We start from the raw sequence: 24374 nt of genomic DNA on the forward strand, positions 1-24374 counted from the left end.
CTGTCTCTAGAGGGTTGAAAACAGCAGGTCTGGGACAGGTAGCACGTCCGGTGAATAGGTCAGGGTTCCAGCAGGTCTGGGACAACAGGTCTGGGACAGGTAGCACGTCCGGTGAGCAGGTCAGGGTTCCATAGCTGCAGGCAGAACAGTTGGAACTGGAGCAGCAGCACAGCCAGATGAACTGGGGACAGCAAGGAGTCATCAAGCCAGGTAGTCCTGAGGCATAGTCCTAGGGCTCAGGTCCTCCGAGAGAGAGAAAGAAAGAGAGAATTAGAGAGAGCATATTTAAATTCACACAGGACACCTGAGAAAGAGTCACTCTATGTGCTACCATTTTTAATTATAGTGTAGCACTGCTGAAATACCTGGGTTGTATATAACAATATACAGTGAGCTCCAAAAGTATTGGGACAGTGATACATTTTTTGTTATTTTGACTCTGTACTCCAGCACTTTGGATTTGAAATTATACAATGAATATGAGACTATGAAGTGCAAACAATCAGCTTTAATTTGAGGGTATTCATCCATATCGGGTGAACCGTTTAGAATTTACAGCGCCCCCATTTTAGGCAGTGGTGTAAAGTACTTAAGTAAAAATACTACTTAAGTCGTTTTTTTATTACCTTTATTTAACTAGGCAAGTCAGTTAAGAACAAATTCTTATTTTCAATGATGGCCTAGGAACAGTGGGTTAACTGCCTTGTTCAGGGGCAGAACGACAGATTTGTACCTTGTCAGCTCGGGGATTTGATCTTACGGTATCGGTTACTAGTCCAATGCTCTAACCACTAGGCTACGCTGCTGCCAAGTATCTGTACTTTACTTTACTATTCATATTTTTGACAACTTTTACTTTTACTTCACTACATTCCTAAAGAAAATAATGTACTTTTTACTCCATACATTTTCCCTGACACTCAACAGTATAAGTTACATTTTGAATGCTTAGCAGGACAGGAGACTGGTAACATTCAAGTCCTTATCAAGATAACATCCCTGGTCATCTCTACTGCCTCTGACCTGGCGGACTCACTAAACATACATGCTTCATTTGTAAATGGTTTCTGAATGTTGGATTGTGCCCCTGGCTATCCATACATTTAAAAAACAAGAAAATGGTGCCGTCTGGTTTGCTTAATATAAGGAATTTGAAACAATTTCTACTTTGTCTTTTAGGGGACTAAAAGTATTGGGACAAATTCACTTATGTGTATTAAAGTAGTCAAAAGATTAGTATTTGGTCCCATATTCCTAGCATGCAGTGTTTACATCAAGCTTGTGACTCTACAAACTTGTTGGATGCATTTGCTGTTTGTTTTGGTTGTGTTTCAAATTGTTTTGTGCCCAATAGAAATGAATGGTAAATAAAGCATGGTGTCATTTTTATTGTAAATACTGTAAGAATATGATATGTTTCTAAACAATTCTACATTAATATGGATGCTACCATGATTACAGATAGTGCTGAATGAATTGTGAGTAATGATGAGTGAGAAAGTTAGACGCACAAATATCATACCCCCAAAAAATGCTAACCTCTCACCATCCCAATAACAGGGGAGGTTAGCATTTTTTGAGGGTATGATATTTGTGCGTCTAACTTTCTCACTCATCATTATTCACAATTCATTCAGGACTATCCGTAACCATGGTAGCAACAAACATTAATGTAGAAGTGTTGAGAAACATATTCTATTCTTATTTACAATAAAAGTGACTCTAAAATGACAGAATACATTATTTACCATTTATTTCTATTGGGCACAAAATAGAAATTAAACAAAATACCCTCAAATTTAAGCTGACAGTCTGCACTTTAACCTCATAGTCATTGTATCACTTAAAATCCAAAGTGCTGGAGTACAGAGCCAAAACATATGTACTGTATAAGGATAATGAAACTGTAAGGCTGACATACACTACATGACCAAAAGTATGTGGACACCTGCTCGTCAAACATCTCATTCAAAAATCATGGGCATTAATATGGAGTGTCCCCTTTGCTGCTATAACAGTCTCCACTCTTCTGGGAAGGCTTTCCACTAAATGTTGGAACATTGCTGCGGGGACTTTCTACTATTCAGCCACAAGAGCATTCGTGAGGTCGGGCACTGATGTTGGGCGATTAGTCTGACTCGCAGTCTGCGTTCCAATTCATCCCAAATGTGTTTGATGGAGTTGAGGTCAGGGCTCTGTGCAGGCCAGTGAAGTTCTTCCACACTTTTTACACGCTTCGGCGGTCCCGTTCTGTGAGCTTGTGTGGCCTACCACTTTGCTGCTGAGCCTTTGTTGCTCATAGACGTTTCCACTTCACAATAACAACACTTATACAGTTGACCGTGGCAGCTCTAGCAGGGCAGACATTTTACGAACTGCCTTGTTGGAAAGGTGGCATCCTATGACGGTGCCATGTTGAAAGTCACTGAGCTCTTCAGTAAGGCCATTCTACTGCCAGTGTTTGTCTATGGAGATTGCATGGCGGTGTGCTCGATTTTATACACCTGTCAGCAACGTGTGTGGCTGAAATAGTTGAATCCACTAATTTGAAGGGGAGTATATATTTTTGTATAAGTAGTGTATATCTCAACGCGCTCAAAACCTGTCAATTGATACAAATCATAAAGAAAATCTGTGCATGTCAAGCTATAGCCAAATACTGTATGGAAAATTATATTTACCATCTACTATTCTTTCTATTCAGCACTTCAAAAAGAACAGTGTTAAAATGTGTATGTTGTATTTTTTGCTATTGGATCGAATAGTAGTTAACTTGACTAAATGTTGAGCCTATCATCATTATCTGATGTATTGGTGACTAAATAAAATGTTCTCATGGTATTTCACAAAAAATGTGGATTTTGTATGAATGACTCAGGGGTGAAATATGTGTGAAACCCCAATGAAGGAACAATCAAATGTTCTGAGCATAAGATACAAGTGTTATCAGTTTAGTTTTGTACTTAGAGTTTTGAAAATATCCCACTGGGTACAAACTGATTGAATCAACGTTGTTTCAGCGTAATTTGTCAACGTATTGTGATGTAGAATCTACATTGGATTTGAAAAAAGTTATCAACTATTGTTTTGAGGTTATCAACCACAGGATTATGTCATCAAGGTAACCAAATTTCAACATAGACAAACCTTATGTTGAAATATGTTGAATTTGTACCAATAGGCCTGGCAGCACCTCCTACTGGAGAATTGATCTAGCTACAGCTACCCTCCCATCCAAAGTTTTAACAAAGCCCAGCTATTATATTTGTCACTGACTATTAGCGATGTGCTATTGTGAGAATGATTGTTGAGAGAGCTCCACTTAAAAACTAAATAGAGTCACTGTTGCTATCATTCCAAAGGGTAGGTTTAACAGAGCAAATATGTGACCATACTTTATCAATCATCAGTGATGCTATTTGCAAAGTCATCAGCAGCAACTGTTTTAATTCAATCCAGAATTCAACAAAAACATTTAAATACAATAGGCCTAGGGTTTCAAACTCTGGTTGATTTAAAATGTAATGATATTTAGTGATATTGAATTTAGTGTTTGGTTGTCAACGCAACCAAATATCAACATTTGAAGGAGATGTATCTTCTGCTTGAAATGTTCTATCTGTGCCACTGACTTAGTCTGGCTTTAATTCCAGTTTGTCTACAAATTAAAAATGAATATGTTGGATTCACGTTTCCTTCTCAACCAAAATCTAAGTTAAAGTATAGGACTAAATCAAATCAAACTCTATTGAAAGTTCATTTAAAGTTTGATTTGATTTAGTCCTATTCTATAACTTAGAATTTTGGTTGAGATGGAGACGTGAATCCAACATATCAATTATTAATTTGTAGATTAACAGGAATTAAAGGCAGACCTAGTCAGTTGCACAGATGGAGCTATCCAAGTAGAAGATCAACATCTTTTTCAAATGTTGATATTTGGTTGCATTGACAACTAAACACAATTCAATATCACTTTTGAAATACAATAATATGAGTAACACATCCATGGCCAAATTCTTCTTATTTCACCTTTATTTAACCAGGTAGGCTAGTTGAGAACAAGTTCTCATTTGCAACTGCGACCTGGCCAAGATAAAGCATAGCAATTCGACACATACAACAACACATGTAATCATATAAAGCGTGCATCTTCAAGATAGCATGCATAGGTCATCGCAAGTCTGTGGAGATTGCTGTAATAATTTGCACAGAATCTCAAACGGCATTGACACATCCAAGCGCCACATTTTGAGGTTACTGTAACAATACATTTCTTCTTATGTAATCATATAAAACGTGCGTGTAAGATAGCATGCATAGATCAACGCAGGTCTGTGGAGATAGCTGTAATAATCTCTGCAGAATCTCGAACGGCATTGATCACTTGCACCACGGACTTTTACTGTAATCTCAACTGCAATCTAGGTAATTTGGTTCTGCTATTAGATGAAGCACAGTGATATCACATTAATCTATTGTATAAATGAAATAAATATCTGACTTTGTATTCCAATTTGAACTTTGCTGTGAATTTATATGGTTGAAAGTGCAGTGATAGAGAAATAATTAGAAAAAGGTGTGAATGGGGAAGAGAAAAAAAGAGAGTATATAGGAGGGAGATTTTTATATATTATTATAATAAAGCTTGGACTGAAACAAATTATAATAAATCCCTAAAGGCTATATAACTGTATTTTCCCCCAAAATCAGACATTGTTTTATCAGACATTGTTTTTATTTTGGAATTTGGTTGTGCTTTTAAATGGTTGAAAGCATAGTGATACACATTGGAAATTCAACTAACTTTTGCCTGTTTTTTTGAGTGGGTGAATATAGGTTGTAATCTCATTGATCAACGTCTCAATCAAATATTAGCCAATTATCCACGTTGAAATGACGCAGTGTGCCCAGAGGGATACCACTTACATCTGAAAGTGTCAGGACAGCCGAAACAAATGACCTCACCATTTGGCTGTGCTTTGAAGATGCATTAGAGGTGTGTGTATGTAAGGCTGTGTGTATGTGAGTCTGTGTGTATGTGAGGCTGTGCGTGTGCGTGTGTGTGTGTATCTACATAGAGCTGTGTGTGTGAGGCTGTGTGTAAGGCTGTGTGTGTGTGCGCATATCGGCAGCCTATAGAGGGCGAAGCGGAGGCATGAGTCGGAGGTGATTGACAGCCAGCCTCTCTGACTGACAATAAATCAGAGAGAAAGGGAGAGAAGAGAGAGAAGGCTGTTGCCAGGGTAGCTGTTGCCACGGTTACCCAATTATATTTTCTTACCACCCTCAGACCCCCCCCTGCTGTTGGTAAGGTGAACTACCTCTATTCAGAGGAAGAGAAAGCTTTATAAAGGTACACCCCAACACGAAGCATGGAAAAATACGGTTATATAGCATTTAGGGATTTATTACCATTTGTTTCAGTCCGAGCTTTATTATAATGATATATAAAAATCTCCCTCCTATATACTCTTTTTTTTCTTTTCCCATTCACACCTTTTTGTCATTATTTCTCCTGCCATTCATTTTCTTATTTCTTTCCTCCCCTGTCTTGTCTGCACCTCACCTTTCCTCTTCCCTCTCTTTTCTCCTCTCCTCATCTCCTCTCCTCCTCCCTCTTAGACAGAGGACAAGCCCCCGGAGCTGAAGTCTAATTTCATGGCCTCCTTCCTGGACTTCCTCAAAACGGGGAAGAAGCAGCCTGAATCTGGACCTGGTGGACCACAAGACCTTGGAGGGCCAGTGGAAGGAGTTGAAACCACAGACTCTTCCTCCATGAAGGGTAGGATCCTGTCCCCGCCTCCCCCTCCACCGCCCCCTCCTCCACCCCCTCCGTTTGGGGACAGTAGCGAGGGCGAGGACGGGCTGAGTCCCTGTAAGCGTCTGGACGACGAGCTGAAGAGGAACCTGGAGACACTGCCGTCCTTCTCCTCCGACGAGGAGGAGGACTCTGTCAGTAAGAACCAGGACCTGCAGAAGAGCATCTCCTCGGCCATATCTGCCCTTTACGACACGCCCCATTCACTGGCTGCAGCCGTGGCCCTGCCCCCAACCAGCCCATCTCCGTCTCAGAGCCCATCGCTGCCACAAACGCCGCCGCCCGTGGCCCAAATGCAGGAGGACGTAGCCGATCTGGAGGAGCAGGACAATGACGTAGAGACAAACATGCAACTTCACAACACACAGGCCAACACACAGCCAAATACACCGTCCCCAGAACAGGAAGGACTGAATGGGATGGACAGAGAGGATGAACGACAAGAGGAGATGGAGAAAGAGGAGGAAGAGGAGGAGATGGAGAAGAAGAGGGTAAAGGAAGACCTGAATGTAGAGCGCAGGGGTGTGGAGGAAGAGGTAGAGGAGAGAGAAGAGGAGGAGAGAGAGCCTGAGTTTGAGATGCTGGATGCTCCTAAAGTGGAAGGTGAGTAGCCTACAACCTCAGATATTCTGGAATGGTATGACAAACAGTTGTTCATTTCCAAAGATGTAATATACTCTGAACCCCCCCCCAGATTCTCCATCCGGGCCTCCCCTCGCCACCGCACCCCCCTTTCCCCCATCCCTCTCCCCTTCCCCTCTCACTTCTTCCTCCCCCTCCCCCCTATCTCCCCCACCACTCTCCCCACCCTCTCCTCTGCCCTTCCAGCATGAGGATGATGAAGAGGAGCAGAAGCAGCCGTCCCCCCAACAAACCCACCACCCCCACCACAACCCCTCCACCTCTCCTCCCCCCAGCTCCTCGCCCCTGGCCCTACCCTCTCCACCCTCCCCTTCCCCTGCAATGCCCCCCTCTACTACCCCCCCTCCCTCCTCCTCTCCTCCCCTTTCGGATGCTCCAGAGCTGGCCCAGCTTTCCTCCTCGCCCTCCTCTTCCCCACCCTCACCCCCCACCCCTGAGGATGCTCCAGCCTCCAAGATCACCTCTCTGCACCTGGCCAAAAAGCAGGACAATGCGGCCATCGCTGGAGAGAGCGAGGAGGAGGACAGCGAGAGTGGCGGCGAGGGCATCTTCCGGGAGAGGGACGAGTTTGTGGTGCGGACTGAGGACATTGGCACGCTCAAGGTGAGGGCTTCTGGCATTCACTATGTCTTGTCTTCTCACTCATACACACACACACACACACACACACACACACACACACACACACACACACACACACACACACACACACACACACACACACACACACACACACACACACACACACACACACACACACACACACACACACACATACATACACACACTTACAGTGCCTTCAGAAAGTATTCACATCCCTTGACTTTTTCCACATTTTTTTGTGTTACATCCTGAATTTAAAATAGATACATTTTTAATTTTGGGTCACTGGCCTACACACAAAACCCCATAATATCAATGTGGGATCATGTTTTTAGACATTTTTCCTAATTCATAAAAAATGAAAAGCTGAAATGTCTTGAGTCAATTAGTATTCAACCCCTTAGTTATGGCAAGCCTAAATAAGTTCAGGACTACAAATGTGCTTAACAAGTCACACCATGAGTTGCATGGGCTCCCTCTGTGTGCAATAATATTGTTTAACATGATTTTAAAGGACTACCTCATCTCTATACCACACACATATTATCTGTAAGGTCCCTCAGTCGAGCAGTACATTTCAAACACAGATTCAACCACAAAGACCAGGGAGGTTTTCCAATGCCTCGCAAATAAGTGCACCTATTGGTAGATGGGTAAAAAAAACAAAAAAACATTGAATATCCCTTTGAGCATGGTGAAGTTATTAATCCTTAAGAGACACACCCGTGCGTCAATCTAAGTAACATAATAAAAACATCCCCAGAGGTATCAATCCGCTGCATCCACCTATGTCGGCCTTCCGCGTCTGCGGTGGAAGGTGGCCGAGCTACAGCTGTGTTTGTCAGACCATGAGACATCCCGAAAATCGGTTTTCTCACGAAAACGTATGTAGCATCTGAACAGTCCTACGAACCCCCACAAGTGTCACGGGAGTCGTCTGAAATCGGTAACGTTGATGTGCCAATTGCTGACTATAGCGTCTGAACCGTTTGGGCTACAAACTAATATCGGTTTTGCTCTACGACCCCCACTCGTCTGAAGGTAACCCATACAAATGTATGGAGGTGGCTTTGTGGCAACAAAAATAAGGGGGTAAATATGTGCAAAACAATGTATAACAAAAATATTTCCTGAGCTTTCGTATATCTCCTAGATATAGGATAGACTTCAAAACCTTATTCTTTATGAATTATTTGTTGACATTTTGTTTGCCATTTATGGACGTGATTTTCAATGCATTTCTGTAGGCTATAGAAGTAAAGGCCAAATTCAATATTTTATCAAATAATGAAAAATACAACATTTGGGATACCTAAAGGTGTCTATAAATTCCAAATCAAATAGCTAAATGATCCCCCCGGGTGTTCTTCCTAACTCAGTTGCCAGAGAGGAAGGAAACCACTCAGGCATTTCACCATGAGGCCAATGGTGACTTTAAAACAGTTGCGTAGTTTAATGGTTGTGATAGGAGAAAACTGAGGATGGATCAAAAACATTGTAGTTAAGGATCGCCTAAAATTTTGCCTAAAATGACATACCCAAAAATAACTGCCTGTAGCTCAGGACCTGAAGCAAGGATATGCATATTTTTGATACCATTTGAAAGGAAACACTGAAGTTTGTGGAAATGTGAAATTAATGTAGGAGAATATAACATATTAGATCTGGTAAAAGATAATACAAAGAAAAGGCATGCGCTTATTTTTTTATTTTTTTGTACCATCATCTTTGAAATTCAAGAGAAAAGTCACCATGTATTATTACAGGTTACGTGCAATTTCGATTTTGGCCACTAAATGGCAGCAGTGTATGTGCAACGTTTTAGACTTTTCCAATGAACAATTGCATTTCTGTTCAAAATGGTGTATCAAGTCTGCCCAAATGTGCCTAAATGGTTTATTGATCAATTTTTCAAGTTCATAACTGCGCAGTCTCCTCAAACAATAGAATGGTATTATTTCACTGTAGTGTCTACTGTAAATAGCACAGTGCAGTTAGATTAACAAGAATTTAAGCTTTCTGCCCATAGATATATCTGCCCATCAGATATGTCTATGTCCTGTGAAATTTTCTTGTTACTTACATCCTCATGCTAATCACATTAACCTTCGTTAGCTCAACCGTCCCGTGGGGTGGGGCACCGATCCTGTAGAGGTTAACAATACTAACCTAAATCAGTGAAAAGAAGGAAGCCTGTACAGAATACAAATATTCCAAAACATGCATCCTGTTTGCAATAAGGCACTAAAGTAAAACTGCAAAGAAATTAACTTAATGTCCTGAATACAAAGCATTATGTTTGGGGCAAACACAACACATCACTGAGTACCACTCTTCATATTTTCAAGCATGGTGGTGGTGACTGCATCATGTTATGGGTATGCTTGTCATTGGCAAGGACTGGGGAGTTTTTGGGGGATAAAAATAAGCAGAATAGTGCTAAGCACAGGCAAAATGTTAGAGGAAAACCTTGTTCAGTCTTCTTTCCAACAGACACTGGGAGACAAATTCACCTTTCAGCAGGACAATAACCTAAAACACAAGTCCAAATATACACAGGAGTTGCTTACAAAGACGACATTGAATGTTCCTGAATGGCCTAGTTACAGTTTTGACTTAAATCGTCTTGAAAATCTATGGCAAGACTTGAAAATGGCTGTCTAGCAATGAGCAACAACCAACTTGAAGGGCTTGAAGACTTTTAAGAAGAATAATGTGCAAATTTTGTACAATCCAGGTGTGCAAAGCTCTTAGAGATTTACCCAGAAAAACTCACAGCTGTAATCGCTGCCAGAGGTGATTCTGCCAGGGGTGTAAATGTAAATGGGATATTTCTGTATTTCATTTTCAGTACATTTGCAAACATTTCTAAAATCATATTTTCACTTTGTCATTATGGGAAAATGTGGAGTAAGTCAAGGGGTATGAATACTTTCTGAAGGCACTGTACATACTCTCTTTGTCTCTCAAGATGGCCCTGCAGACCGGCCGTGAGCCACCACCCATCTGGAGAGTGCAGAAAGCCCTGCTGCAGAAGTTCAGCCCTGAGATCAAAGACGGACAGAGGCAGTTCTGTGCCACCAGTAACGTGAGTTACTCACATCCCATTTAAGACAGGAGACTCTCGCCTTCTCTTTAATCTTAAAGTACAATCCAGCGATGGATGCAAGGATTTACAATCCAGCATAAGATCGTCATGATGGTTGTACAAATATTTTGAAGCTACACATTGTTTGTTTATAATAACTAAAATGATTATCTCTCTATAAATATTTCCCTCCCTCCCTCCCTCCCTTTCTCTCTCTCTCTCTCTCTCTCTCTCTCTCTCTCTCTCTCTCTCTCTCTCTCTCAGTATCTGGGCTACTTTGGCGATGCCAAGATGCGGTACCAACGTCTCTATGTCAAGTTCCTGGAGAATTTCAATAAAAAGGATTATGTCCGTGTGTGCTCACGTAAACCCTGGCACAGACCTAGACTCATGTTGAGGTAGGTTTGTGCTGTTAGTCCCTGTGTGTTTGTCGTACTCCTCTGGGTCTTGATTCATACGTGCCCAACCCCATGTAGAACCGTAGCCCCTACCTCCATGCATGTGTAACTGTAAGCAATATCCTGCAAAATTACTAATTTTTTTTGTACCTTGACAGGCGTCAATCACTCCCATCGCTCCCCAAGCCACCTCCCCCTGCCATCAGTCAAACTCCACCCCGATTGGAGCGAGATGAGAGGGAGCGGAAGGAGAAAGAGAAGGAGCAGAAAGAGAAGGAGCAGAAAGAGAAGGAGCAGAAAGAGAGGGAGCAAAAAGAGAGGGAGCAAAAAGAGAGGAAGCAAAAGGAAAAAGAGAAGGAGCAGAAAGAGAGAGCGCAAAAGGAAAAGGAGCAGAAAGAGAAAGAGAGGGAACAAAAGGAGAAAGTGAGAGATCAAAAGGAGAAAGATAGAGAGAAAGAGAGGAAACAAAAGGAAAAAGCGAAAGAGCAGAAAGAGAGGGAGCAAAAAGAGAAAGCGAGAGAGCAAAAGGACAAAGAGAAAGAGATGGAGCAAAAGGAGAAAGCAAGAGCGCAGAAAGAGAGGGAGCAAAACGACAAAGCAAGAGAGCAGAAAGAGAAGGAGAGGGAGCAGAAGGAGCGAGAGAGGAGGGAAAAAGAAAAGGAGCGAGAGATGGAGAGGGAAAAAGAGAAACAGAGAGAGAGAGAGCGAGAGAAGGAGAAGAAGGAGAGAGAAGAAAAAGAAAAGAGGCATTCACCACCTCAGGAGAAGGTGGGGAGAAGGAGCAGTGAAGTGGACCGAAAGAGAGTGAGGGAGGAGAAGAGAGGAGGAGGAGAGAAGAAGACAGAGCGCCCATCGAGGGCGAGGCTAGTGAAGGTGGAGCCTCCACCCAAGAAGAGGAAGAAGTGGCTGAAGGAAGTCCCCTCTGACTCAGACTCCTCCCTCGATGGGCCCAGCGAGGACCAAGGTGAGGGACTATGTATGTTTGTGTGTGTGTGTGTAACTGTGTGTGTGTTAATGCAATTTTGGTATGTATATTTATGTGTAATGGCTTGGCTATAACTCAGAGAGTTAAGTCTTGTAACACACTGGAGCCCCAGGTTCAAACCCACTCAGTGACATATTCTCTCTCTCTCTCTCTCTCTCTCTCTCTCTCTCTGTCTCTCTCTCACTCTATGTCTCTCTCTCTCTCTCTCTCTCTGTCTCTCTCTCACTCTGCTCTCTCTCTCCTCTCTCTCTCTCTCTCTCTCTCTCTCTCTCTCTCTCTCTCTCTCTCTCTGTGTCACTCCCCCGTAGCCCCGGTGAGAGGGGGGATGAACAGTCGAGCCATGAGGGAGATGTTCAGGAGTTACATAGAGATGCTGGTCAGTACAGCACTTGACCCCGACATGATTCAAGCCCTGGAGGACACAGACGGTGAGATGGATGGGGTCGTGGTGTGAGCAGATGAGTGGGTGATGATGTGATCAGGTCTGGGGTACATTCAGTGTCCATTCAGTCAATAAACTGAAATTACATTTTTCGCAATGCTTCTCTATGATAATTTGGAATTAGAATTTCAGTTTACTTCCTAAATTGACTGAATTCAAAGGGAATTTACCCCAGCCCTGGGAGTGTGTAAAGAGATGATTGATCAAAGTAAGTGGGTGAGAGTAGGATTAAGGAAGAAAGAAAGATGTCATGAGATAAGTCATACAGACTCTATGTCCCTCCCACTCTGGCCCCCAGACGAGTTGTACCTCCCGCCCATGAGGAAGATTGACAGCCTACTCAACGAACAAAAGAGGAGACTGTTAAGGAGAGTCAACATGAGTGGCCAACACCAGGTAATTCTGTCTGTTTAGTTGTAAAAATGCTGATACCTGATGTGATACCTACCTATGAAGGTACCTGTTGTGTTTGGAGTTTTACCATATCTCCTTCCAATCTCCATCCAACTTTCTCACTAACATAAAGAAAAGTGAAAGCTTTAAAACAGTTGAAATTACTACTTCTCCCTCTCCCCCTTGCTCCCTCCATCTTTATATTTTTCTTCTTTAGGAGACTCTGCATATGTTCCCCAAAATGACAGCAGACCCCCTGGACTCTGGAGCGGTCAAAGTGCACCTCGGCGGTGAGTGCTACAACCGTAAAACCCTCAACCGCGTCAAGAAGAGCACCACGCCCAAACAGCAGGTGAGTGAACCACATCCAGTCATGAACTCCTTGACTTTAGTATCACACTGCTGACACCAATGTATCCAATCCGCTGCACTGTGGCTAACCCTGGCCTTGAAGATTATGTCTAGGTGTTGTAGAAGCCGAGTAGAAGAGACCATTCTATTTCACAAGAACTGGAGTAATAAAGTCTGGACCAGTTTGTCACTTTGCTTTGTACATAAACTTGTACCTCGGTGGTTTTAACACGGTGTGAATGGTGTTTACCCATGTGCTAACAAAGCAAAACCATGACGCTGTCCTTATTTAAACTTGCGTTGTCTTATTTCTTCTAGTCTCGCGTACCTCCAAAAACGTTGTTGTCAAGTCCTTTGGAAACGGTTTGAATGGTCCACTGGCTTCCAGCGGCTACATTTTTAGGTATTTTACATTTCAAGAACCCTCCCCCCACATGCCCGTTGAAGGAGTGCTGCGTGTTAAGCTCCGCCCAAGCAATGCATTTGATCGGGTTTTTTTTCGTGTTGCAAGGCGTCACTGATTTACACCGGGTTCCCACCCCTTTTTAGCCACTTTCGGCCATAGACTTCACCAGGCTTTCCAATCAGGGAAACCTGGTTCTCGACGAGGCTATGTTTCTTCTTTTAGCGTTGATCAAGTGTATTTGTATTTTTAGTGGTCCTCTGAAAGTATGTGAAGATGGCGCCGGAGAAGAAGGATGACGTTTTATGTGTCCCCTAACCGATTGTGTTTTTTTGTTTGTTTCTTTTCGTTGTTTGTAACTTATTTTTTTACTTATTTTGTACATAATGTTGCTGCTACCGTCTCTTATGACCGATCTTCTGGTCATCAAAACTGCGATTATTCACCACGAACTGGCAGAATACTTTATTTCCTTTAATGAGTCTGACGAGCCCTATGTGAATGACATACTGTTTTCCCGGGAACAGGCCCAGATCCCCGTCATTTGCGTGAAGAGAAGGTGTAGAAAAAGGGGTCGGAGGTCTGGCTGCCTTCTGAGAATTTGTAGGCGATCAAATAAACCCCCACTGCCTTCAATTCTGCTAGCAAACGTGCAATCCTTGGAAAATAAAATCGATGATCTACACGAAAGATTAAACTACCAACGGGACATTCAAAACTGTAATATCTTATGCTCCACGGAGTCGTGGCTAAACAACGGTATTATCAACATACAGCTGGCTGGTTATACGCTGTATCGGCAGGATAGAATAGCGGCGTCTGGTAAGACAAGGGGTGGCGGACTATGTATAAGTCTTGAGGTTTTGCTCACCTGAGGTAGAGTATCTCATGATAAGCTGTAGACCACACTATCTACCTAGAGAGTTTTCATCTGTATTTTTTGTAGCTGTCTACATACCACCACAGACTGAAGCTGGCACTAAGATTGCACTCAATGAGCTGTATTCCGCCATAAGCAGACAGGAAAACACTCACCCAGAGGCGGCACTCCTAGTGGCCGGGGACTTTAATGCAGGGAAACTTAAATCCGTCTCAACAAATTTCTATCAGCATGTTAAATGTGCAACCAGAGGGGAAAAAACTCTGGCCCACTTTTAATCCACACACAGAGACGCATACAAAGCTCTCCCTCGCCCTCCATTTGGCAAATCTGCCCATAATTCTATCATCCTGGTTCCTGCTTACAAGCAAAAATTAAAGCAGGAAGCACCAGTGACTCAATCAATAAAAAAGTGGTCAGATGAAGCAGATGCTAAGCTACAGGACTGTTTTGCTAGCACAGACTGGAATATGTTCTGGGATTCCTCCGATGGCATTGAGGAGTACCACACATCAGTCATTGGCTTCATCAATAAGTGCATCGATGACGTCATCCCCACAGTGACCGTACGCACATACCCCAACCAGAAGACATGGATTACAGGCAACATCCACGCTGAGCTAAAGGCTAGAGCTGCCACTTTCAAGGAGCGGGACTCTAACCCGGAAGCTTATAAGAAATCTTGCTATGCCCTCCGACAAACCATCAAACAGGCAAAGTGTCAATACAGGACTAAGATCGAATCATACTACACCGGCTCTGATGCTCGTCAGATGTGGCAGGGCTTGTAAACCATTACAGACTACAAAGGGAAGCACAACCGAGTGACAGTGACACGAGCCTACCTGATGAGCTATAGCTACCTTCTAAGCTCGCTTCGAGGCAAATAACACTGAAACATGCATGAGAGCACCAGCTGTTCCGGAAGACTGTGTGATCATGCTCTCCGCAGCCGATGTGAGTAAGTCCTTTAAACAGGTCAACATTCACAAGGCCGCCGTGCCAGATGGATAACCAGGACGTGTACTGCGTGCATGCGCTGACCAACTGGCAAGTGTCTTCACTGACATTTTCAATCTCTCCCTGTCCGAGTCTGTAATACCAACATGGTTTAAGCAGACCACCATAGCCCCTGTGCCCAAGAACACTAAGGTAACCTGCCTAAATGACAAACGACCCGTAGCACTCACATCAGTAGCCATGAAGTGCTTTGAAAGGCTGGTCATGGCTCACCTTAACACCATTATCCCAGAAACCCTAGACTCATTCCAATTTGCATACCTCCCGAACAGATCCACAGATGATGCAATCTCTATTGCACTCCACACTGCCCTTTCCCACCTGGACAAAAGGAACACCTATGTGAAAATGCTATTCATTGACTTCAGCTCAGCATTCAACACCATAGTGCCCTCAAAGCTCATCAATAAGCTAAGGACCCTGGGACTTAACACCTCCCTCTGCAACTGGATCCTGGACTTCCTGACAGGCCGCCCCTAGGTGGTAAGGGAAGGTAACAACACGTCCGTCACGCTGATCCTTAACACAGGGGCCCCTCAGGGGTGCGTGCTCAGTCCCCTCTGCACTCCCTGTTCACTCATGACTGCACACCCATGCACGACTCCAACACCATCATTAAGTTTGCCGATGACACAACAGTGGTAGGCCAGATCACCGACAACAACGATACAGCCTGTAGGGAGGAGGTCAGAGACCTGGCCGCGTGGTGCCAGGACAACAACCTCTCCCTCAACGTGATCAAGACAAAGGAGATGATTGTGGACTACAGGAAAAGAGGACCAAGCACGCGCCCATTCTCATTGACGGAGCTGTAGTGAAGCAGGTTGAGAGCTTCAAGTTCCTTGGTGTCCACATCACCAACAAACTAACATGGTCCAAGCACACCAAGACAGTTGTGAAGAGGGCACGACAAAACCTATTCCCCCTCAGGAGACTGAAAAGATTTGGCATGGGTCCTCAGATCCTCAAAAGGTTCTACAGCTGCACCACCGAGAGCATCCTGACTGGTTGCATCAATGCCTGGTATGGCAACTGCTCGGCCTCCGACCACAAGGCGCTACAGAGGGTAGTGCGTACAGCCCAGTACATCACTGGCGCCAAGCTTCCTGCCATCCAGGACCTCTATACCAGGCGGTGTCAGAGGAAGGCCCTAAAAGTTGTCAGAGAGTCTGGCTACCCAGACTACTTGCATTGCCCCCCCTTTTACGCCGCTGCTACTCTCTGTTGTTATCATCTATGCAGTCACTTTAATAACTCTACCTACATGTACATATTACCTCAGCTAACCGGTTTCCCCGCGCATTTTCTCTGTACCGGTACCCCCCTGTATATAGTCTCGCTATTGTTATTTTACTGCTGCTCTTTAATTACTTGTTACCTTTTATTTCTTGTTCTTATTTGTATTTTAGATTTTTAAACTGCATTGTTGGTTAGGGGCTCGTAAGTAAGCATTTCACTGTGACTAATACAATTTGATTTGATTTGAAGTTGTGAATACATAGTAGACTAGGCCTTTTCCCTATTCATCCTCAGTCCAAGAGAATCGGAGAGATTCCCTAATAAATGATTTCCTCTCTCCTTTCCATCCATCTCTTTTTCCTCTCTCTCTGTGACTCTCAGGACCTCAAGCTGTCCACAGAGACGTGTCGTGTCTATAGCCTTTATCATTCTCTCCATCACTACAAGTATCACACCTTTCTGAACTGCAAGAAGGAGGTAAGACTCAGCATCACAATCGCTTTTCACAACACTGACCTTCCAACACCCCTCTCTTTCCTCTATGGCATTGTTGTTCTTCTCTACTTTCTTCCTGATTCTCTCCCTTTCCCCTCCTCTCTCTCTCTGTTTCCATTGTGTTAAGAATAATTCAAATGGAGCACTGTGTATTTAGTCCTTTTGTTGTGAAATGTTGGCTGTCATTTGTTGTGCTTATATAATAATCACTTTATGTATTATCCATCCTAGAGTGGATATTTGAATTGCATAACATCAATTCATGTTAGATGTATATGCAACATGTCTATACTCATGGGCATTAATATGGAGTTGGTCCCTCCTTTGCTTCTATAAAAGCCTCCACTTTTCTGTGAAGGCTTTTCACTAGATGTTGGAATATAGCTGCAGGGATTTGCTTCCATTCAAGAGCATTAGTGAGGTTGGGCACTGATGTTGGGCGAGTAGGCCTGACTTGCAGTCGGCATTCCAATTCATCCCAAAGGTGTTCGATGGCGTTGAGGTCAGGGCTCTGTGCAAGTCAGTCAAGTTCTTCCCCACCCATCTTGACAAACCATTTCTGTATGGATCTCGCTTTGTGCACAGTGCTATTGTCATGATGAAACAGGAAAGAGCCTTCCCCCAAACTGTTGCCACAAAGTTGGAAGCACAGAATCGTCTAGAATGTCATTATATGCTGTAGCATTAAGATTCCCCTTCACTGGAACTAAGGGGCCTAGCCCAAACCATGAAAATCAGCCCCTGACTATTATTCCTCCTCCACCAAACTTTACAGTTGACCCTATACATTGGGGCAGGTAGCGTTCTCCAGGCATTCGCCAAACCCAGATTTGTCCGTCGGACTGCCAAATGGTGAAATGTGATTCATCACTCCAGAGAACGCATTTCTCAGTGACACAATGAATGGTCGTTTTGTTCAATACATTCCTTCTTTATATCCCCAAAATGTAAATTTATTTGACGCTTTTGATTCAGAAATACACAGGTTCCAACTTGTCCAACATGACTACAAAGTATCTACCTGTAAACTTGGTCCAAACATTTCAAACTACGTTTCTAATCCAACCTCAGGTACCCTAAAATGTAAATAATTGATCAAATTTAAGACGGAATAAACTGTTTCCAATACCGGAGAAAAACAACGAGGAGCGCGCTCCTGTTCACACGCACCAAAAGTCCACCTGAGTAACACTTAGAAAGAATAGGACTACTTCTTCATTTTTCAAAAGAAAAACATCAAACAATTTCTAAAGACTGTTGACATCTAGTGGAAGCCATAGGATCTGCAATCTGGGCCTTAATAAATCAGGTTTCCCATAGAAAAGCATTGGAAAACACAATGACCTAAAACATTATTCCCTGGGTGGATTGTACTCGGGTTTCGCCTGCCAAATCAGTTCTGTTATACTCACAGACATTATTTTAACAGTTTTAGAAACTTTAGAGTGTTTTTTATCCAATACTACCATGCATATGCAGATCCTAGCTTCTGGGCCTGAGTAACAGGCAGTTTACTTTGAGCATGCTTTTCATCCGGACGTGAAAATACTGCCCCCTAGCCCAAAGAGGTTATTAACTGACTTGCCTAGTTAAATAAAGGTTACACTGAGAGCATAACATTTCTACAACCTAATTTTCTAATTCTAGTCTAACCAATACCCAAACGGAGATTCAGTGAAAATAAAAATCTCAATATCAAGAACAGTCCCCATGCTTGTCTCAGAGCAGCGCGCAATGGAGCTAAAATAGAAGCAATTGGATTTGAAGCAATAGCCTACAACTAACTTTAATATGCTCTTTAAATAAATAAGACCTACACCACTTTTAAAAGCACATTACTCAACTCTAGTGAGACTCATGTCGCCTACAGTATATTGAAAAATATGACGTGACTCTCCGCCAATAATTACATATAAAGGATTGGAGGATTCTAAATTAAAACCAAAAGCCGTCTCATGGGTCTCCCGGTGGCGGCCGGCACGGGTATCTGTAGCAACGCATTTTACATTGCGATGCGGTGACTTAGACAGCTGCGCTACTGGGGAGGCCCCAACCACAAAGTATCAAATACAGAGAGGTGTTGGTAAAGGTATATTGTCCTGCTAATAGCCCATAATGGGCTATTATAATACTGTACATGGTGTCCATGTCAGGATAATCAAAACATTACTTTATTAAAGACTATCAGAAAGAATGTTGGTACTTGTTTATTTTGATCCAAAGCCATGAATGAGTGAGTCACTCAGCTTTATGTAGGTACCGGCTATAAGACTGTGTCATCAAGTTGATAATATACTGTGTAATGATATTTTGGAGTTTATTTTGTTTTCAAAAAAATGAAAGAGCGATTATAATCTGAATAAAGGCCAAAACATTTATTTCTCTTTTTAGAGGGAGAAAAACACTGTGCCAATTGTGCGCCACCCATAAAGGCCAAAATATAGCCCTGCTAATAGCCATCATCGCGCTGTACAACGTGACCGTGTGTGTTTGAAAGAGTATTTTTTATCATTATTTTATTAACGAAAGCATAAAGATGCTGATGAAGAAATACAGTACTGTACAGTATATGCTTTTACATTTGGATAATTAAGCATTTAAGCATTTGTGAAGATATAAGCCACCTGCATTTGTTTTAGGCTACTGTGCAGTCTGACAAGTAAACATACTGTAGTATACATGGGAAAGTGCCTAATTCCTTACATAAGGGAGAGCAGGCCATGTCCAGACTTTCTCAGTGACCTCAAGTACTCATTAACTCTGTCTTTAATGCTTTTTTGGGTTGTACCAGTCATGGACAGAAACTTCTGAGACACAGTATTAATGATGAACACCTGGAGGTTCACTGGTAAGCCACAATTGCCTCGGCATCTATCCCAGTTGGTATTCTGTGCCCACTCCTGGTATCTCTCTTCGGTTACATATCCTTGGAATAGCAGAACAGCATAACGGTCTGGATGGCCCTTGCTGTGCCTGGTGAGCAGTTGGTTAAGTTCTGTTGTCAGACGAGGAATGGAATGTCAGGGTGAACAGACGACCTGATGAAGCTGCCAGGCATGTTGACTCTGGCAAAACTAACCGCTTTCTTGGCAACAATGCGTTTTTTCGGTGCGGCCCGTTGTCCCGCCTTTTGTCCACTGATCTCCACGGGTGGTTGTCGGCATGTTTGCATGCACTGCAAAAACACATTCATGTTTTTAGTACACAATCATTTCTATATATATTTTTTTTTTTTATTTAACCTTTATTTAATTATCGATTTTATAACACAGTATGCCTTCATATTGATAGGCTATATACATTTTTTAAAGAAAATGCACTGAAACCAAAATAACTTTAGCTTTAGTGATCCTTTCAGCTCCGGCTCATTTTCAAGTCCTCTCGTGGTGGTCCAAACCCTGGAATGGGTAGCACCATAGAAAGAAGCTGGCTTGATGAAAATGATGTCCATTTCATCTGTTCTCTTTGGTCGCAATGTCATTTTTTTAGATAAACAGCTCGTTTTTGAATGGTAACTGTTTCTAGTTATTTTATTAACGAAAGCATTAAGATGTTGATGAAGTACTGCTGTTTTGAGTTAGCAATGTAACACTTCAGAGTACTTAAGCATCGAATAAATTGCAGGTAGGGGGATGTTCACACATACAGTAGCCGGGCTATAAAGAGTCTTTTGTCCTGCTAATCGGCACCAAATGTTTGATAACCTGTTTTCAAAATGCCACCAGCTGTCCATCACTACTGTAAATAAAAACACAGCATCTTGTTTACATCTTGTTTACATTCTTTATTGTAACCACAATGTTACAAATAATTTGTATCTACCTTTCCAATTACTTATAGAGTTTGGGATTAATTTGATTAATATTATGGTGTTTCTATTCTAATAAAAATGAAAAACCCTCTGGGTTTTCGTTAGGATGGAATGGAAAATATGGCGCTGTACAACGTGATGGTCGGGAGTACAGTACTGGGCTATTTAGCTAAATAATCCCTGTGTCGTGCAGGCACGCGGGAGACCGTGGTTTAATTTCCCGATGGGGAGGAAGGAGTAGCCTGTCCTTTTAAATAAGAATTTGTTCTTAACTGACTTGCCATTATTAGTTGCATTGTATTAGTTTGAACGTGCAGACTGGCACTAAGAACAGAACAGAACAGAGGGAACGTTTCGCTAGTCAGCATCATTATTCGTGCAATGCCCCTTAAAGTATTGCCAGTGTGGCGGGGTGGGGGTCCATCCACCTTCCTCCTCCTCCCTTTCCAATGGTCTAGGTCGGTCTTCTGTGCGCGGCTCTGCGGCCCATCCCATGCCCCCTGCCCTCGTGCCTTGAACCTCACACGCTTTCAGTGGATACAGCTGAGGAACTGCAAGGCAATCCCATTGTGCACCACTTGGGAGCCATAAACAATATGACCAATATATATTGTCCTGCTAATAACAGGGTTAATAATATATCTGTGAGAATATCCAACAGGCTTTTATATCATTCTAAATTAATTATAATAATAATCTCTTTGTTTAAAAAATAATAATATTGTCACGCCCTGACCTTACCCTTTTATTCTCTATTTGGTTGGGTCAGGGTGTGACTAGGGTGGGCAATCTATGTTTTCTATTCCTTTGTTGGCCGGGTATGGTTCCCAATCAGAGGCAGCTGTCTATCGTTGTCTCTGATTGGGGATCATACTTAGGCAGCCTTTTTTCCACCTTTAGTTTGTGGGATCTTGTTTTTGGTACTGTGCTGTGTAGCCCTACTGAACGTTACGTTTCATTTGTATTTGTTTTGTTTTTGGTGTTCATTTTAATAAAGTAAGATGTACGCCTACCACGCTGTACCTTGGTCCAATCCTTCCATCGACGAGCGTAACAAATATTTTGTTTTCAAATAACGTAAAATAAGTGAGGAAAAACGCACATTTTGAACATGGGGTGAGACATTGTTACTAATTTGTAAATAAAGCCAGTTTGTTATTTAGAATTATTTATTTCTATTTTTAGAGGGAGAGATACCAAAAACCTATAATCATTGCATGGGTCTCCCAGTCGAGGCCAGCATGGGTATTGAACCAGCATCTGTAGCAACATAGCTTCCACTGTTATGCAGTGTCTTAGACCGTTGTGCCACTTAGCCACTGTATAACATATCTGGTCGGGAGTGGCCTACAGTACTACAGTAAGAGCAAAATAGTCCTAACAAAATAAAATAATAAAAACCTTAGTGTAACAACAGTTTTAGTAAGTAATACTGAAGTCGTGGAGAATTATCAGTTTCTGTTTAGGTTTATGTCGCCCATTCATTGTCTGTTAGTGACACAGTAGAACCCAAAAGCATAATTAGTTAACTCCCCCTTGCACTGGTCTGGAGCAATGAAGTGGTGACGCAGGGTACCGTACTAAACCACAAATTGCCTCTAAGTCCCGCAGCATAATCGCAAAACGTTTTTGGAGCAACCACTGTACCACTTCGCAGCTGAGCAGTTGTTGCTCCTAGACGTTTCCACTTCACAATAACAGCACTTAGAGTTGACCGGGGCAGCTCTAGCAGGGCAGAAATTTAACAAACTGACTTGTTGGAAAGGTGGCATCCTATGACGGTGCCACGTTGAAAGTCACTAAGCTCTTCAGTAAAGCCATGTTTGTCTATGGAGATTTCCTGGCTGTGTGCAGAATTTTATACACCTGTCAGCAACTGGTGTGGCTGAAATAGCCGAATCCACTAATTTGAAGATCCACATACTTTTTGTATATATTACTGTAAATAAGCAAGTGAACTTCAATAGCAAAATAATCAAATGTCTTCCTTGGAGGAAAATAAACTATTCTATTCTCTTTCCCCTCCCTCCCAGACGGACAGTATAGAGCAGGCAGCGGAAGACCCTGGTCAGGAGGAGGTGGTGCAGCAGTGTATGGCCAACCAGGGCTGGCTGGAGACCCTCTTCAACTCCTTCATCGACCTGCTAACCCTCAGCACCAAAGCCTGATGAGAGAGGAGGGGACACAGTCCGAAATAGTGCACTACAATTGGCCAGGGCCTATATGGAGATTAGGGTGCCATTTGGAAAGCAGAATGTGGGTTGGAGAAGGGAGGGGAGGGGAGGGAGGAGGTATACAGTATTTGGGAGACAAAGCAAGAGAGTTGGAGTGGAGAACACTGGACCGTACCAAGATGGAGAGAGAGAGGGGGGTTTCCATTCTAGTTCTTTCCGAGCGAGAAAGAAAGAACAGGCAATGTTCGGTCTGTGAGTACGGTTGAGTTTTAACTTAAAATGGATGCTACTATGAACTGTTTTTAGCGCTTTTGTTTAGTTTTTCTCCCACAAAATATCTCTTGACTCAAGAAAAGAGAAGGACGGAGGAGAGCAGAGGAGGCGGATTGAAAATAGTGAATGTGTGAAAGGGTATGACTTCTGCCACTTGACCTGAACTGGGAAAGCAGGGGACCACAGTGAATCTACATCCAAACATGCACGGGCACACACACCAACATACAAACACTATATATATATACACGTATATGTATTAATAGTTATGATTTGTATTATTTATACAAGGAAATTACCCTCCCTAGCTGGGATTGTTTGCTGTTGTTATTTTAAATAATCATGTTTTATTAGGGTAACATGAAATGGCCTACCTGAAATCCTTTGCTCAGTCCCCCTTTTACAGCTGAAGGGGAAAAAAACGAGTGGAGAGGAGCAAAACTGAGGTGAAGGGAGGGAAGGGGAGAGAGGTTAGAGGAGTGTGTGATGTTCCCTTTTTTCTGTCTGCCTAAATATATTGTGAGGGGGAAAGATGTATTTAAAAACTAAGCAAACTGTGTTCTTTATGTTTGTTCTTCAAAAGACAATGAGAGCAGAGTTTACACCTGAAGTTAATAAATTAAAATAAATATCTGTTCGCTTTCTAAAAGAAAGCTCTGTGGTTTTAGGGAGGTGTAACTGTTAAAAAGCGTATAAAATCTGTGTTGACTGTTTTTATTTGATCTGTTTGTTGTTTATGATAATTATTATTTGGGAGGTTTACCTATTTGTTCAAGCTCTCTTATCTGTAAATATTGTACAGTTACTTCAGTCTCTAAAGCCCAGTTCCTCTTCTGTACATGCTATTCCTGTATTTGACAAAAGCAAATAAAAAACTGAAATTGATGAACATGACAGGGAAAAACAACTTTAGCTGTAATTTTGATTTTCCTCCTAAAACGCTATAAGATAATGCATTAAGTGTGTGGTTGACCACATATCAGGGTTGGGGTCAAATCCATTTCAATTCCAGTCAATTAAAATTGTACACAAAAATTGCAATTCCAATGAGGAACAGTTTGGAATTGGAATTTGGTGTCCTTTTGATTTGGCTGGAAATAGGATTTTCCCAACCCTGAACCACATGTACTATTGTTAGTAAAGTACACTATATATACAAAAGTATGTGGACACCCGTTCAAATGAGTGAATTCGGCTATTTCAGCCCCACTCGTTGCTGACAGGCTGTTATTGTGAAGTGGAAACGTCTAGGAGCAACAACGGCTCAGCCACGCAGTGGTAGGCCACATAACCTCACAGAACGGAACCGCTGAGTGCTGAAGCGCATAGCTCATTAAAAATGATCTGTCCTCGTTT

General features: G+C 42.5%; 1 protein-coding gene across 1 annotated transcript in view; it reads left to right on the forward strand.

Annotated features, from left to right (window-relative positions):
- The window catches only part of LOC106583894 (proline-rich protein 12), a 44262-nt gene extending 20337 nt beyond the window's left edge, over nt 1-23925 (forward strand). The window contains exons 7-16 of the mRNA XM_045706133.2: nt 5626-6424; nt 6516-7066; nt 10038-10154; nt 10419-10552; nt 10711-11516; nt 11846-11965; nt 12278-12375; nt 12590-12724; nt 16647-16742; nt 22605-23925. Of these exons, the coding sequence (XP_045562089.2) occupies nt 5626-6424; nt 6516-7066; nt 10038-10154; nt 10419-10552; nt 10711-11516; nt 11846-11965; nt 12278-12375; nt 12590-12724; nt 16647-16742; nt 22605-22739 (2991 nt within the window). The 3' untranslated portion in view covers nt 22740-23925. The remainder of the gene's footprint in view (nt 1-5625; nt 6425-6515; nt 7067-10037; nt 10155-10418; nt 10553-10710; nt 11517-11845; nt 11966-12277; nt 12376-12589; nt 12725-16646; nt 16743-22604) is intronic.
- Nucleotides 23926-24374: the final 449 nt, after the last annotated feature.

Source organism: Salmo salar, chromosome 23, assembly GCF_965601325.2.
Source record: "Salmo salar chromosome 23, fSalSal1, whole genome shotgun sequence".
Lineage (NCBI taxonomy): Eukaryota > Metazoa > Chordata > Actinopteri > Salmoniformes > Salmonidae > Salmo > Salmo salar.